General features: G+C 36.8%; 1 protein-coding gene across 1 annotated transcript in view; it reads left to right on the top strand.

The window, feature by feature from the left end:
• The window catches only part of KIF5B (kinesin family member 5B), a 47,516-nt gene that overhangs the window by 14,545 nt on the left and 16,751 nt on the right, over positions 1 to 16,220 (top strand). Inside the window, exons 3-15 of the mRNA XM_003814799.5 lie at positions 1,448 to 1,521; positions 2,474 to 2,578; positions 3,085 to 3,133; positions 3,693 to 3,748; positions 4,304 to 4,391; positions 4,533 to 4,657; positions 5,922 to 6,026; positions 6,249 to 6,394; positions 7,080 to 7,228; positions 7,873 to 8,066; positions 9,136 to 9,204; positions 10,997 to 11,203; positions 13,715 to 13,858. Of these exons, the coding sequence (XP_003814847.1) occupies positions 1,448 to 1,521; positions 2,474 to 2,578; positions 3,085 to 3,133; positions 3,693 to 3,748; positions 4,304 to 4,391; positions 4,533 to 4,657; positions 5,922 to 6,026; positions 6,249 to 6,394; positions 7,080 to 7,228; positions 7,873 to 8,066; positions 9,136 to 9,204; positions 10,997 to 11,203; positions 13,715 to 13,858 (1,511 nt within the window). The remainder of the gene's footprint in view (positions 1 to 1,447; positions 1,522 to 2,473; positions 2,579 to 3,084; positions 3,134 to 3,692; positions 3,749 to 4,303; positions 4,392 to 4,532; positions 4,658 to 5,921; positions 6,027 to 6,248; positions 6,395 to 7,079; positions 7,229 to 7,872; positions 8,067 to 9,135; positions 9,205 to 10,996; positions 11,204 to 13,714; positions 13,859 to 16,220) is intronic.

Below are 16,220 nucleotides of genomic sequence, written 5' to 3'. Positions count from 1 at the left end.
CCAGCACTTTGTGAGGCTTGAGGCAGGAGGGTTGTTTGAGCCCAGGAGTTTGAGATCAGCCTGGGCAACATAGCAAGACCCTGTCTCTACAAAATTTTTTTAGAATTAGCCAGGCCTGGTGGCATGTGCCTCTAGTCCTGGCTACTTGAAGCTGAAGCAGGCAGCTTACTACACCCAAGAGGTTGAGGCTGCAGTGACCAGTGAGCTATGATTGTGCCATTGCACTCTGAACAGAGGGGAGACCCTGTCTCATAACATTTTTTTTCACAGGAACTTCTTGGTAATTGATTTTGAGGTAGGAGTGAGTGTTACACTTTGTGGGTAGGATAAAGAGGAAGGTCGGGGTTTGTGAGGATTAGCTACTAATTAACCATCAATTAGTCTTGTTTCTAAAATCTCATCTGTATGTAAATTGGCAGAGGATTTTTTTCTTTTTGGTCACATAAAGCTTTGGAGTGTAGATGTAATGACATTTGAGATGTACACTGATAGAAGAGATTCTTTATTATAAGCAGTGGAATTTAAAATTTGTTTCTTAATTAACCACAGAAAGCAGTCTGGGTCCAGAGAAAATTGCTTAGATGGGTCATCACTAAGAAAATTACTGTTGTTATATATTTCCTTTAATGTCTTTATAAATCCTTTATGTACTAAACTTTGATGGAGTCTTTCATATTAGCATAAAGAAAATCTGAATCTTTCTTGCCACTCTTTCCACAAATAATTTTGGGTTTTTTTTTTTTGAGACAGAGTCTCACTGTGTCACCCAGGCTGGAGTGCAGTGGCTCGATCTCAGCTCACTGCAACCTCCTTCTCCTGGGCTCAGGCGATTTTTGTGCCTTAGTCTTTCGAGTAGCTGAAATTACAGGCCACATACAGCTAATTTTTTTTTTTTTTTTGAGATGGTGTCTTACTCTGTCACCCAGACTGGAGTGCAGTGGCGCGATCTCGGCTCACTGCAACCTCCACCTGCCCGGTTCAGGCAATTCTCCTGCCTCAGTCTCCTGAGTAGCTGGGACTACAGGCACGCGCCACCAAGCCCAGCTAATTTTTTGTATTTTTAGTAGAGACAGGGTTTCACCATGCTGACCAGGCTTGAACTCCTGACCTTGTGATCCGCCTGCCTTGGCCTCCCAAAGTGCTGTGATTACAGGAGTGAGCTACCACACCCAGCCACTCCCACAATATTTTATTATACAGAATTTAGTATGCAAGGGTTAGGAAGAGGGTGTGTGTGTGTGTGTGTGTGTGTGTGTGTGTGTGTGTGTGTTTTAGGGTGTTTTATACCTCACTAGGAATAAACATCTGATATTTTCCTGTAACATTAAGTAATTTCTTTTTTTTTTTTTTAACCTTTTCTCTACCCTGTCATCCTGTAGTTTAAGTAATTTCTTAGGAATCTTGCTTAAGGAAAAAATCCCCTGAATTATAAAATCTTTTCTCATAGATGTACTTGAAGGATATAATGGAACAATATTTGCATATGGACAAACATCCTCTGGGAAGACACACACAATGGAGGTAACGTTTTATAATCTGTACTTAGATGTGGTTTGCAATACATACAGCATTCATTATTTGTGATATTATTTCACCATGCATAAACATTTTAATTTACTCTTTATTGCCTTTTCTCATACAAATAATATACATGTAACATCATTGTTGGAATCTAATCAGTTCCTGAGTTTAAATAGTAAGGGATACCTGTATTTGAGATTATATTTGAGATTGTTTTATCAGTTAGCATAACCATAAAATAATTAACATTTTAGACAAGAATTTTCTGTCACCCTGTTATATGGGAAATTTTGAATGCTTATGTGTTGTTGATTTTATTTAGTATAAATAACTTTTTCCTGTTCTCCTTGGTTCCTCCTTCCTCAAAATAACTGTCACTCTTCTCTGATAAGAATGTTGCCATAATTATCAGTGCTGCTGTTAATAATAGATGTGGACCCACTATAGCTTTGCTTCTAGAAAACAGCCTGTGATTTTCTGCCACTGCTAAAGAGCATCTGTTTTTATCATTTATTTGAGTGTACTATATTAAGTAAATGACTGCTTCTTTTAGTGTGATTCATATTACTGATTTTCATAAAGTCATAGAGAACAAGGACGTCCTAGTATTTGCATGAATTTGCCTCGAAGTAGAAGGAACAATGTAGAATTATATGGAAAGAAACTAAAACCTTTTTAATTATGTTCATTTTACAATGAACATTTTACAAGCATGGATAATCTAAATCTAGTGATTAAATGAAGGGTTAAGATCTGTTGGTAACCCATGTGGTTGATGTACAGTACTGTGTATGTGTAATAGTTGAATTGGATTTTTTAGGTATTTACAGAGCCGTTTCCACAAAAATATAGTTCCTGTCCTTTCTTGACTATAAGTTGTAGATTGAAACTCTTTGTTTTTACTTCATATTTTATAATTTATTTAAGAAGTCTAGTTTTGTTTTTTGTTTAGGGTAAACTTCATGATCCAGAAGGCATGGGAATTATTCCAAGAATAGTGCAAGATATTTTTAATTATATTTACTCCATGGATGAAAATTTGGAATTTCATATTAAGGTAAATTCCTTGAGGAAAGATTATATTTTATTTTACAGCAAGGATAATGTTCTAAAAAAATAGTAAATGCTGGTTTCTTTAATTTTAAAAATTGTTTTTATGGAAAGGTACAGTGGAAAGATCATTCAGGTTAGTAAACTTGGATTTTTGTTAATCTGCCATTAGATGAACAGGAATGTTAACTAACGTAAATGATTAAGTGTTTAGCCTCCTCCAAAAAATAAAGGAGGTTGCTTTACTGCAGAACTCGAAGGTTTCTACTACATAAAACTATTCTAATTCATTTTAGATGAAGATAATGTAATTTATGTCCAATGGGAAGACTGCTTAAATAACTAAGCTAATTTGGCTAATTTATGTCTTCCCATTAGAATGTGAGCTATGGCTGGTATGTTGATAACTGTCTCTCTAGTCTAAACAATGCCTAGCACTTAGACCTCAATATTAATATGCGAATAAGTTATATAATTTTAGTTGATGGGTGTTTTTTTAAATTTGCCCTTTAGGTTTCATATTTTGAAATATATTTGGATAAGATAAGGGACCTGTTAGATGGTAAGTTAAATTCTTGCTAATCAGTTTTAAATAACATCTGTTAATTCCTTTTTAATAATAGATGTGAGACTATTTCTTTGTAACCTATATGAAATTGTCTTAAGTTATTGGAAATAGACAAAATTTTTTTTCTTCTAAAGTTTTAGTTGAATACCTTTAAATAGAATAACTAGTTTAAAGCGATGTTTATGGGTACTTCTTAGTAGTAATTAGAGCATTGGACTGGGAGTTACATAATCTGAGCCCTGAGTTCTAGTCTTCTGTCAACTGTCAATTAGATACATTGTCCTTAGGCAAATCATTGAACCATTCAGGGTTAATGTTCTTGTTTATAAAATGTGGGTGGTAGGTTGGAGTGGTCCTAAAACTCTATATTGTTGCATTGGTTTCTATTTACATCTCCTGCTGTGTCTGTAAGGTCTGCTTTAGAGCAATGTTTTAATATGTTTTTAGAGTTCAACTATTGCTGTTAGGCTGCTCAGGAAAGCCTATCAGTTATTTCATATCCAGTGTTAAGAGTTTTAGGAGAATGTTGCTAACATTTGTTTTTCTTTCTCAGTTTCAAAGACCAACCTTTCAGTTCATGAAGACAAAAACCGAGTTCCCTATGTAAAGGTATTTATAGTACAGTTGTCTAGAAAACCCTGTAATACTTTTTTTTTTTTTTTAAGACAGAGTCTCACTCTGTCGCCCAGGCTGGAGTGCAGTGGTGCAATCTCGGCTCACTGCAACCTCTGCCTCCAGGGTTCAAGCAGTTCTCCTGCCTCAGCCTCCTGAGTAGCTGGGATTAGAGGCATGCGCCACCACGCCCAGCTAATTTTTGTATTTTTAGTAGAGACGAAGTTTCACCATGTTGGCCAGGCTGGTCTTGAACTCCTGACCTCGTGATCCGCCTGCCTCTGCCTCCCAAAGTGCTGGGATTACAGGCGTGAGCCAATTTATTTAATATATGGAGTCTCGCTCTGTTGCTCAGGCTGGAGTGCATGGCATGGTCTCGGCTCACTGCAACCTTTGCCTCCCAGGCTCAAGCTATTCTCCTGCCTCAGCCTCCCAAGTAGCTAGGATTACAGGCACCCGCCACCACGCCCGGCTAATTTTTGTTTTTTTATTAGAGAAAGGGTTTCATCACGTTGGCCAGACATTAACATATTTTTAAAAATTATTTCACAGGGGTGCACAGAGCGTTTTGTATGTAGTCCAGATGAAGTTATGGATACCATAGATGAAGGAAAATCCAACAGACATGTAGCAGTTACAAGTAAGTAGAAAATAACACTGGTTAGGATTTAAAACCAGCTTAAAATATCCTTATCCAGGTGATTAATTATAAGATTGCTTCAGGGAAATTGTTAAGGGGAAATCATGTTTGTTTATATTTGTTTGTGTAATTTCCTTGCAGATATGAATGAACATAGCTCTAGGAGTCACAGTATATTTCTTATTAATGTCAAACAAGAGAACACACAAACGGAACAAAAGCTGAGTGGAAAACTTTATCTGGTTGATTTAGCTGGTAGTGAAAAGGTAAAGTCTTCATGTATTTTGACAAATATTTAAGCATCTTTGTAAACTTTAGTTTGAGTTGGGAGTTACGCAGGATTCATTGTTGCATCTTACTTACCAAACTGGATTTGGTAACCTGAGATTTGTAACCGCTGATGCCAGTGCTTTATGATGATATCAGCTGAATAATCAGTTCCAAGTTACTGTTGTTTGACCATACTCTAGTTCAACCCATAAGTGGTTTCTATGACTTAAGATATGTTCATAGTGAGAACTTGTTCAGCATATGTTGTTATAAACTTTATTAGATATCCCTTTTCTAATTTTTGATACGTATTTTATCCATATTGGCAGTGGGGTCCCTATTAAAACTGGTAACTCGATTAGTCTTTTCTGGTTTGGTTGGACTTATTTCTTTCCTTTGGATGATTGTTTCATTATTACAATTCTATACAGTCTGATTCTAGTCTATATCAAATTAAGTTTGAATGTTATAATAGGGACCTCTGACCATTTTTGCTGTTGTGCTAATTTTGTTTCTTCTGCTTAGAACGATATATCTATTCCGTTCTACTCTGACGTCTTACACACATCTTTCAAAGATTATCTAATCTGAGAAATCTCCTAAGCTATTTCTTCAGCCAACATTGCTAATTTATTGTTCTGACCTATCTTTAACATAGATACTAGCTGGGCATGGTGGCACATGCCCGTAATACCAGCTACTGGGGAGGCTGAGGCAGGAGAATTGGTTGAACCCAGGAAGCGGAGGTTGCAGTGAGCTGGGATCAAGCCACTGTACTCCAGCCTGGGTGACAGAGTGAGACTCAGTCTCCAAAAAAAAAAAAAAAAAAAAACACAACATAGATATTTAGATATTTTATATTTTTTTAAAAGAAGCAGATTTGCTTATATAATGTGTTTAAACTCAGTCTCTGTTTTCTAACAGTTACAACATCAACATTACGCATTAGCCAATTTTAGAAGGTTCCTGTTTTCTAATGTAGCAAAGGGGACTAACAGATTAATGAACTACAAATTTACATTTAAATTGGTTATTTTCAACAGTACCTACAAACTACAGATAAAATCTGATGTCTCTCTAATCAAACTCTTAAGAGTAGTACTCAAGAAATGGTGGTATGCTTGGCAAATAAGATCATGAAGCTTTTCATGTTCTTTTTTCTTTTTTACTGGTTATTGATGACATATGAACATTTTAGAAAATGTAAAGAAAATTATAAACTTGTAATTTTGTTTCATTCTTTTGAAATCTTATGTATAGGTTAGTAAAACTGGAGCTGAAGGTGCTGTGCTGGATGAAGCTAAAAACATCAACAAGTCACTTTCTGCTCTTGGAAATGTTATTTCTGCTTTGGCTGAGGGTAGTGTGAGTATACATGTCTTCTATCTCCCTGTTACCTTATGGGGCATTATTTAAATATAGGTGTATATGTGTGCCTGGGTGTGTATGTGAGAGAGAGAGAGAAAGAGAGATTGAGATTGATTGTGTTTGAATCAGTATGTGTAAGTTAGTTGTCTTTTGGGAGTTTATTTTATAATAACATTTTATTATACTGGTCTTGTTTTCTTTCTTTGTTTTTGTATGCAGACATATGTTCCATATCGAGATAGTAAAATGACAAGAATCCTTCAAGATTCATTAGGTGGCAACTGTAGAACCACTATTGTAATTTGCTGCTCTCCATCATCATACAATGAGTCTGAAACAAAATCTACACTCTTATTTGGCCAAAGGTTTGTTGTTAAGAAAGTACAAAACCTAAATTTAGATAGACCTTTTGTTTATAAAATGTAGGGAAATGTGAGCTGTTATTCCAACCTGTACATACTGTTTTGTGCTAGACACACTCAGTTTGAATTGATGACAGATAATACAAGGTGGGTCTGATTTTTAGACTGCTTGGTTTAAGTTTTAGTACACATTAAAGTCAGATGTAATTTTAGTCAAATTTGTGTGACAAGCTGTAATTTGGTATTAAAGAAAATAAGCATTTGAATCAAATAATGAGGTCAAAGCCTGGCAAACATAATCCTCTGTTAAGCCTGTAGACATGCATGACAGGTTAATATAATCTGTATGAGATGATTAGGAAGATCAGTAATGATGATTCCGTCTTTGACTTTCAACAGTAATTTCTTAATTCAGCCTTGCAAACAAATTGGAAAAATATAGGCCTTTGTCTTTTATTTTTAGTGGTTTGTTGATTTTTTTTTTTTTTTTAAGCTATTCACAGATTTTGGAGCAGACTCAAAGTTAGTTGAGTTGTAAATAACGTCATATGTTGCGGCTTTTAGTATTTAGTCTAAGAGATTACTGGACAAGCATAAGTTTCTTAGCCATATATACATATATTCTATATAGATAAAATTAAAAATAATTTCAGTCTCATCCTTTTTTTCCTCCAATTACATCTCTTAGGGCCAAAACAATTAAGAACACAGTTTGTGTCAATGTGGAGTTAACTGCAGAACAGTGGAAAAAGAAGTATGAAAAAGAAAAAGAAAAAAATAAGATCCTGCGGAACACTATTCAGTGGCTTGAAAATGAACTCAACAGATGGCGTAATGGTAATAACTTAAGAATTTGTCATCTTAAGTTTGTTAAATACAGATTTAGAGCATAGAAACGTAGAAATAGTTCAGCAAAATCAGTGACTAGATCAAGAAATTTAATAGACATCGAAATAATTTTTAAAAAAATTAATAGAAATCCTGGAGCTGAAAAATAAAATGAGCAAAATGCAAGAGACCATCAGTAGTAGAATTAATTAAGCAGAAGAATCTGAACTTGAAGACAGATTATTTGAAAATAACACAGAGAAGAAAAAGTTTAAAAGAACGAGGCTGGGTGCACTGGCTCATGCCTGTAATCCTAGCACTTTGGGAGGCCAAGGTGGGCAGATCACTTGAGGTCAGGAGTTAGAGACCAGCCTGGCCAACATGTTGAAACCCCATCTCTACTGAAAATACCAAAATTAGCCTGGCATGGTGCTGACCGCCTGTAATCCCAGCTAATCAGGAGTCTTGAGGCAGTAGAATTGCTTGAACCCTGGAGGCAGAGGTTGCAGTGAGCCTAGATTGCACCACTGCACTCCAGCCAGGGTGACAGATTGAGACTCTGTCTCAAAAAAAAAAAAAAAAATTAAAGGAATGAAATTGAAATTAGCTTTAGACGTCGTTTTTTTATTAACCACTTTATTTTCTTATTTTAGGGGAGACGGTGCCTATTGATGAACAGTTTGACAAAGAGAAAGCCAACTTGGAAGCTTTCACAGTGGATAAAGATATTACTCTTACCAATGATAAACCAGCAACCGCAATTGGAGTTATAGGAAATTTTACTGATGCTGAAAGAAGAAAGTGTGAAGAAGAAATTGCTAAATTATACAAACAGCTTGATGACAAGGTAGGTATTGCTTGATTTTGGTCTGTTTTATATTAGGATACTATTGACATGGGTGTTTTTATTTTCTAACTTTTCTGATTTCAGTGCTGTGGGCACTTAGGATCTTTATACATCTTCCTTGATTTCTGTTAATCTTGTAAAAATTATTGTATTAACAAAATAAAAAGTCATAATTTCAATTTCTGTGTGGAAACTATATGAGCATGTATCTTTTTTTCCCCCTCTTTTTAAGCTAAAAGAACTTTATAAGGCAGCAGTCCCCAACCTTTTTGGCACCAGGGACTGGTTTCAGGGAAGACAGTTTTTCCGTGGATCAGGTCGGGGAGATGGTTTTGGGATGAAACTTCCACCTTGGATTATCAGGCATTAGATTCTCATAAGGATCCTCTAACCTAGATCTCTTGCATGCACAGCTCATAATAGAGTTCGCGCTCTTAATGATATTCTAATGCTGCTGATCTGGCAGAAGGCGGAGCTCAAGTAATGCTTGCTGCTCACCTCCTGCTGTGCTTCTTGGTTCCTAACAGGCTTCCAGTACTGCTTTGTGGCCTGGGGCTTGGGGACGCCTGTTCTAATGAAAATTTGGCATTGGGTCATTGGGAGCCTCAATGATACCAATTGTTAGTAGAATCAGGGCTCTGAAGACTCCAATAAAAGATGATGTAAGAGATTAAGGGAAACACAATAGAGTGGAAATAATATCTTCCTGCTTTGCATATAGAAGTAATGTCAATAGTATGAATAATAGCAAACTAAGAACGTAATAGAATGGAAGGCAAGAACAAGAGTAGTAAAGAGATTAGAAGAAAATATTTTCTTAAGTTGATATTTTTAATGTATTTTAAGCAGAGATGGCAGGTTCGAAGTACATGACCATTATAAGTATTGATAATTGAAAGAAATTCCTTTTGTTTTGCCATTTTCTTAAAAGAGATTAAAATAAGCAATGTTGAATTTAGAGAAATGGTTTTGAAATATTTCTGGGGAGTAGTAATCTTATAACCTGTATTGGGAAACAACTAGAACCAGGTTGTTAGCTACTGGTTAACCGGATACTTCACAATTCTAGGATGAAGAAATTAACCAGCAAAGTCAACTAGTAGAGAAACTGAAGACGCAAATGTTGGATCAGGAGGAGGTGAGTTGAATACCTTTTACATTGCTTCCAGAAAAGCTTTATAGTTTTGTTTTCTGAATCCCATTGACTTTGTCTATAATAGTTGTATAATTTTGGGTATGACTGTCTTTGTGGGAATAAGAATGTCACATGGATAAAATGAATTTTTACTTATTCATTGTATCTACCCAGATACAATCTGTTGTTCATTTCTGCCATCTTTTTTTTCACCCTGGTTCTTGACATTTCTCTTCTTGTCACTTACTTTGGATCCTCATTTTATCTTCTCACCCAGCAGAGCAGGGGGATAACTGAAAAGCAGTCCTTTAAATTTTTTTGTGGGGGTGGTGGGCAGGGTGAAGACAAAGACTGCTTCGGTAAGAAAGAGATACTCTCCATCAGTGAACTTAATCCTGGTCAGATCATCTTTCAACTATAGCATTTCATATTTCAACTGTAGCATTATTCCTCAAAGGGGCACTATTGATATTTTGCATTGGATAATTTATGTTATTCTGTCCTTTGCATTATAGGACATTAAACATTCCTGGTCCCTACTCCTAAATGCCATTAGCATTCTACCCTATTATTAACACTCCCACAGATTTCCAGATATCCCTACAGGAGAGCCGCTAATGTGGATGATTGTGGTGTTCTCCTCACCAGTCTCTTGGCATCCCTGCAGTTCAGATTTTATGTGCTGATACCAGGTTTTGTTTTTGTTTTTGAGGCGAAGTCTTGCTCTTGTTCCCCAGGCTGGAGTGCAGCAGCGTGATCTTGGCTCACTGCAACCTCCACCTCCCAGGTTCAAGCAACTCTTCTGCCTCAGCCTCCCGAGTAGCTGGGATTACAGGCGCCTGCCACCATGCCCAGCTAATTTTTGTATTTTTAGTAGAGATGGGGTTTCACCATGTTGGCCAGGCTGGTCTCCAACTCCTGACCTCAGGTGATCCACCCGCCTCGGCCTCCCAAAGTGCTGTGATTACAGGTGTGAGCCACTGCACCTGGCTGATACCAGGTTTTTCCACGGCATAGCACAAATGTCATCACTTGTTGCTGAAAGCAAATCTAAGATTTTTTTTTTTTTTTTTGAGACGGAGTTTCACTGTTGTTGCCCAGGCTGGAGTTCTGTGGCACAGTCGCGGCTCATTGCAACCTCTGCCTTCTGGTTTCAAGTGATTGTCCTGCCTCAGCCTCCCGAGTAGCTGGGATTACAGGCGCCCGCCACCACACCTGGCTAATTTTTTTGTATTTTTAGTAGAGACGGGATTTCACCATGTTGGTCAGGCTGGTCTCAAACTCCTGACCTTGTGATCCGCCCGCCTCGGCCTCCCAAAATGCTGGGATTACAGGTGTGAGCCACCCCGCCTGGCCCAAATCTAAATTTTTAAGCAACTCTTGTAGAATGCCATTTTCCTTTATTACATTAATTTGCATGTGACTGCAGTCGATCTCTCCTAGCCAACTTCTCCATGAATGAATACTCTTTCCTGTATTACTAAGCACTTTATCTGTCCTGTCCCTCTCTTATGGTTTTGACCTTCTGTCTTGTACTGCACTTATTCATGTGCCTATCTTCTCTTCTACTGTGTTTCTTAAACACACAGTCTTTGATTTTCTTTCTGCCTTGCAGCATCCAGCACAGGGCCTGCACATAGTTGACATTTAGTAAATCTGTTTAATGAATAAATGTTGCCACACTGAATACCATCCATATTTCACTCCGTTTGTTCTTGACAAATGGTGAAGCTTCATGGGTGTTTTTTAAAACCTGTATACGTTTGGGGAAAATAAATTATTTTCTGTCCTATAGCTTTTGGCATCTACCAGAAGGGATCAAGACAATATGCAAGCTGAGCTGAATCGCCTTCAAGCAGAAAATGATGCCTCTAAAGAAGAAGTGAAAGAAGTTTTACAGGCCCTAGAAGAACTTGCTGTCAATTATGATCAGAAGTCTCAGGAAGTTGAAGACAAAACTAAGGAATATGAATTGCTTAGTGATGAATTGAATCAGAAATCGGTAGGATATAGTTTTATTTTCTTTTTTAATGCTTTAGTACAAGTATTCTTAACCTAAAAACTACTTAAATAACTTACTTTTCTATTTAAGTCAAATATCAATAACATCAATTTTCAAGGACTCGGGTTTCAACTTCATTTCTTTCTGTATATGAAGCCTTAGAGGTGGAGGAAGACAGTTATCTTAGTTCCTAAAGGTCTGTTAATATCTAATTTAAATGCTGTTTTAGAGGATGTTTGCTACTCCTAATTTTTTTTAATTTTTTTAATTTAGTATATAGCATGTAGAATCTAATGTTACTACTAATGTTAAAGGAAAAATAATTTAAAGCTGCTAGTTGCCCAATAAAGCTATTAGATGATTGTTCAAACAATAAATTAAATATGCAGTACAAATTAAAATGCTATTTAATCAACTGTGAATTATTTGGAATAGATGTAAGGATATGTAACTTAACATAATTTATGTTTTACTTACTGTTACATTTCCACTACGTGGAACAGTGCCTTTTTAGCACAGTGTAGTGGTTCCCAATAGATGGAGATTTTTTTTTTTTTTTGAGACAAAAGTTTCACTCTGGTTGCCCAGGCTGGAAGTGCAATGGCGCAATCTTGGCTCACTGCATCCTCTGCCTCCTGGGTTCAATGATTCTCCTGCCTCAGTCTCCCGAGTAGCTGGGATTACAGGCGCCCGCCACCACGCCCGGCTCATTTTGTATTTTTAGTAGCAACAGGGTTTCACCATGTTGGCCAGGCTGGTCTCGAGCTCCTGACCTCAGGTGATCCACCCGCCTCAGCCTCCCAAAGTGCTGGGATTACAGGCATGAGCCACCGCGCCTGGCGACTAGATGGAGATTTTTACTTGCTGAAAATTGATACAGGACAGACATCGCCAACCTCCAACAGTGATGACAGAAATAATACACAGCTATGAATGTTTCAACATCATCATGGAGGAGCTATTTTGTGGTTTTGTTGTGGTTAATGCTAGCTTCTTGTTTAGAAATCAGCAACTAGAGTTGCACTCAGGACCCATGTCCACCACTTATTTCCCTGCTCACATTAACTTGTCTAAAAGAAAGCAGTCAACAGTACAAAATAATGCTTTTAAAAGGTTTCCTGCCCCTATGAGTTCCTTTTCTCTTTTTAATCTACAAAGTTACAGTTAGCTTGAAGTTAACATTCAGTACTGTACAGATCTAAGACACCATTATAACTAACTCTTACTGAGTTGCATTATTAACAAAGCTAATTGTTGTATGAAAGAATAACAGGAGTTTTTTACAACTCTGAAAGGTGGTCCTTGGCCGCTGATTTTAGTCTTTAAGACAGTTATATTTATGTTTCACTTGTGGAGCTGAAATCTATCAGCATTACATTGATAATAGGAGTTAGAAATCCCTAGTGTTTAGCATCTGTTTATATGCTTAGACAGTGTTGCTGTTCAGTTAGAGAGTGTCTGGTAATTTAAACAATTATGGTAGAAGCATGCTATATTATGAGACTTGAAGATAATTGGTATCATATTGTAGATTAACCTGGGTGGATACACACTCTACTGATACTCAGAAACTTAAGGAAATGATGAACTACCATAAGAAATAAGCAGTTGGAATGATGGCATCTTTACTAAAAGATACTGATGCAAAGTCAATAAATGGCATTACAAATACAGTATAGTACAGGCATTACAAATACAGAAGCCCCAAGCGTTTCAGATTTTGGAATGTTTGCATTATACTTACCAGTTGAGCATTTCTAATTGGCAAGTCCAAAATGCTTCAGTGAGCATTTTCTTTGAGCATCATGCAAGCACTCAAAAAGTCCCAGATTTTGGAGCACTTCGGAGTGGGGATGCTCACCTTGTATCTGTTCTGCCATATGAGTTATTTTAAAGTGGGCACCAAACTGGGTTGGACTTTTCAAAATTTGGTGATTTTGTAGCTGTTAAGCCAGCTATGATTTGAGATTTATAATGATAGTCATTAAACTCAGATAATATTACTTTAACACTAGCTCCTGGATAATTGCCTGTATCATAGTATTATCACATGGATTCTTTCCAGTGAGTAAGTATATAGAAAGTAGATGAAGAAAGCATACTAACCATCTAGAAAAGAGTGTCATTGTAACGTTAATTTGCTGACTCACTTTCTAAAGATAAGACATAATATAGTAATAAGTGATAATCAAATCTAGTTAAATTTGAGGCTTCCCATTTTTAGACAGAAAATATTATTCAATATCAGGAATTTAGTGAAATAACAGAAACTGCCTGCTCTTAATTGAAAACAATGTGGCTACTTTTACCATAGCCTATTAGGAATAGGTCTAAAATATTTTTTAAGTTTGAGCTGGGAGCCCAGAACCTGGTAGATAGTTCAAGAAAAATGAAAGCAGAAAAGACATGGTTTCGTAAGGGCTTGGTGTAAAACTTGAAACACCGATGAGTATTTGATTTGAATTTTCATGTAGTAGATTTAACTATACTTTTTGTTTTGGGTTCTCTTAGGCAACTTTAGCGAGTATAGATGCTGAGCTTCAGAAACTTAAGGAAATGACCAACCACCAGAAAAAACGAGCAGCTGAGATGATGGCATCTTTACTAAAAGACCTTGCAGAAATAGGAATTGCTGTGGGAAATAATGATGTAAAGGTAAATATAATAACTAAGTATTAAGGACAATTATCTGTATACACTGGCACTTTTGTTTACTACTAATACTTTGTAAAGTTCTTTTCGTATTCATGATCTCATCCTCACAAACAGTCATGTAGTAGATGTTATTAACTGCATTTTAAATAGATCAGGAGAGAGCAAGAGAATAAGGGCACCCAAATAGGTAAATTCAGTAGGCGGCATTTATTGGACCTCATGTTTGATTCTTTACTATAACATTTTCCCCAACCTGGGCAATGTGGCGAAACCCTGTCTCTACAAAAAATACAAAAATGAGCCTGGCATGGTGGCGTGTGCCTGTAGTCCCAGCTACTGGGGTGGGAGGATTGCCTGAGCCTGGGAGGTCAAGGCTGCAGTGAGCTGCAATCGTGCAACTGCACTCCAGCCTGCACAACAGATCAAGATGCTGTCTCCAGAAAAAAAAAAATTCGCGCTTAAAAATTACGTTAATAAATTTCCATAAGTGAAATGATTGGAACAACAATTAAGATTAGTTCACGGACCAGACATAGTGGCTCAAGCCTGTAATCCCAGCACTTTGGGAGGCCAAGGCAGGAGGATCACTTGAGCCCAGGAGTTCGAGACCAGCCTGGGCAACGTGGCAAGACCTTGTCCCTACAAAAAATTTAAAAATTAGCCTAGCATGTAGGCATGGTGATACATGCCTGTAGTCCCAGCTATTTTAAGAGACTGAGGCAGGAGGTTAAAGATGCTGTGAACCATGTTTGTGCCATGGCACTCCAGCCTGAGCAACAGTGAGACCCTATCTGGAAAAAAAAAAAAAAAAAAAGATTAGCTCAGGGAATAAATTTATAATGAATGGGCTTGTGGTTGCTTTAAATATTTAAAGAAAAGTTAAAGATGAGCACTGCTTTCTTAATTCTTTTCTATTTTAGTGTGAAAAATTTCAAACATATAATAGTAGAATAATACAATGAACTCTAGAGTTTTCAGTTTTCAAAATATGGCCATATTTTCTTTATACCTCTTTGTCCTAATCTTTTTAAAGATACTAATATTGGTTGTTAGCGTTAGGCATTTGACTTGGTGGTAGATTTAAAAACTAAGACCAAAGAACCAAACTAAGACTCTTAACTGAAAAACCATGCATATAACATGAAAGATTTGTATGTTGCAGTAGCTGTTTAGACTTTACCTTTTTGATTAAAGCCTAATTACAATACAAAGAGAGCATATACACTTGGGTTTATATTGAGAGCCTACTAAAAAGCCCAGTCTGTTAACCAGAGTTGGAACTGACATAAAAGTTTTCAATATGGAGTACACATTTCCATCTTTTGTATTGTTTAATGTTGCTGTTTGCTGTTAAGTGATTCTTCAGTTTAAAAATGAAGAAAAAGAAAATATTTTTAAAAAATACAAAAAGAATAAAAGATAAAATCAACAAAATAAAAAATGTTTGTTGATGGAGGCAAGGATTCTCATGACTCTTCTCTTCATACGTTATTTCTTCAGTGGACTCACTATGGGGCCACTTGACTTGCTTTCCCTTCACCATCAGTCTGAACATTTCGGCCCTATTCTGTTTATGGTGAAGTAATGTGAGATGTAGAGAAATCTCTAGGATGGAAAAGTACATTTATTTCATATCGCAGAACACCAGAGAGATGTTATTCAAAGTTTGCTTTGTAGATTTGCAACTTTTTAGACAAATCTTATATTTTATGTTCAAATAATTATGATTTAAGTTAAAAAGTGTAAAGAGAGAGTGGAAATGGTTTATGTTTAGTGGCAGAGGGATGAAATCCAGGTTCCATGACTACTAGATTTTTTTTTTCCACTATACCATAGCAGTTTGAAAATGTCGTCTTTGCAAATAGCTATTCTAATTAAAAAAAAAAAAAGGATCCTCAGTATTTTTGTCATTAACAAGTAATTCTTTTCCTCTCATCATATATAAGCTCTGTTAGAGCGCTACCTTTTTTTTTTTTTTTTTTTTTTGAGACGGAATCTCACTGTGTCTCCCAGGCTGGAGTGCAGTAGTGCGATCTTGGCTCACTGCAAGCTCCGCCTCCCGGGTTCATGCCATTCTCCCACCTCGGCCTCCCGAGTAGCTAGGATTACAGGCGTGTGCCACCACGCCTGGATAATTTTGTTTTTGTATTTTTAGTAGAGATGGCGTTTCACCGTGTTAGCCAAGATGGTCTTGATCTCCTGACCTCTTTATCTGCCCACCTCGACCTCCCAGAGTGCTGGGATTACAGGCATGAGCCACTGCGCCTGGCCTGTTGTTGTTCTTAAGTTACAGTTTACAGTTTTATGTTACAGTTTACAATGATTATTGTACTCATTGTATTCTATAGTTGTGTGGATTTTA

This window comes from Pan paniscus, chromosome 8 (assembly GCF_029289425.2).
Source record: "Pan paniscus chromosome 8, NHGRI_mPanPan1-v2.0_pri, whole genome shotgun sequence".
Lineage (NCBI taxonomy): Eukaryota > Metazoa > Chordata > Mammalia > Primates > Hominidae > Pan > Pan paniscus.
The sequence above is the reverse complement of the archived record's forward strand: the minus strand, read 5'-3'. Positions and strand labels throughout refer to the sequence as shown.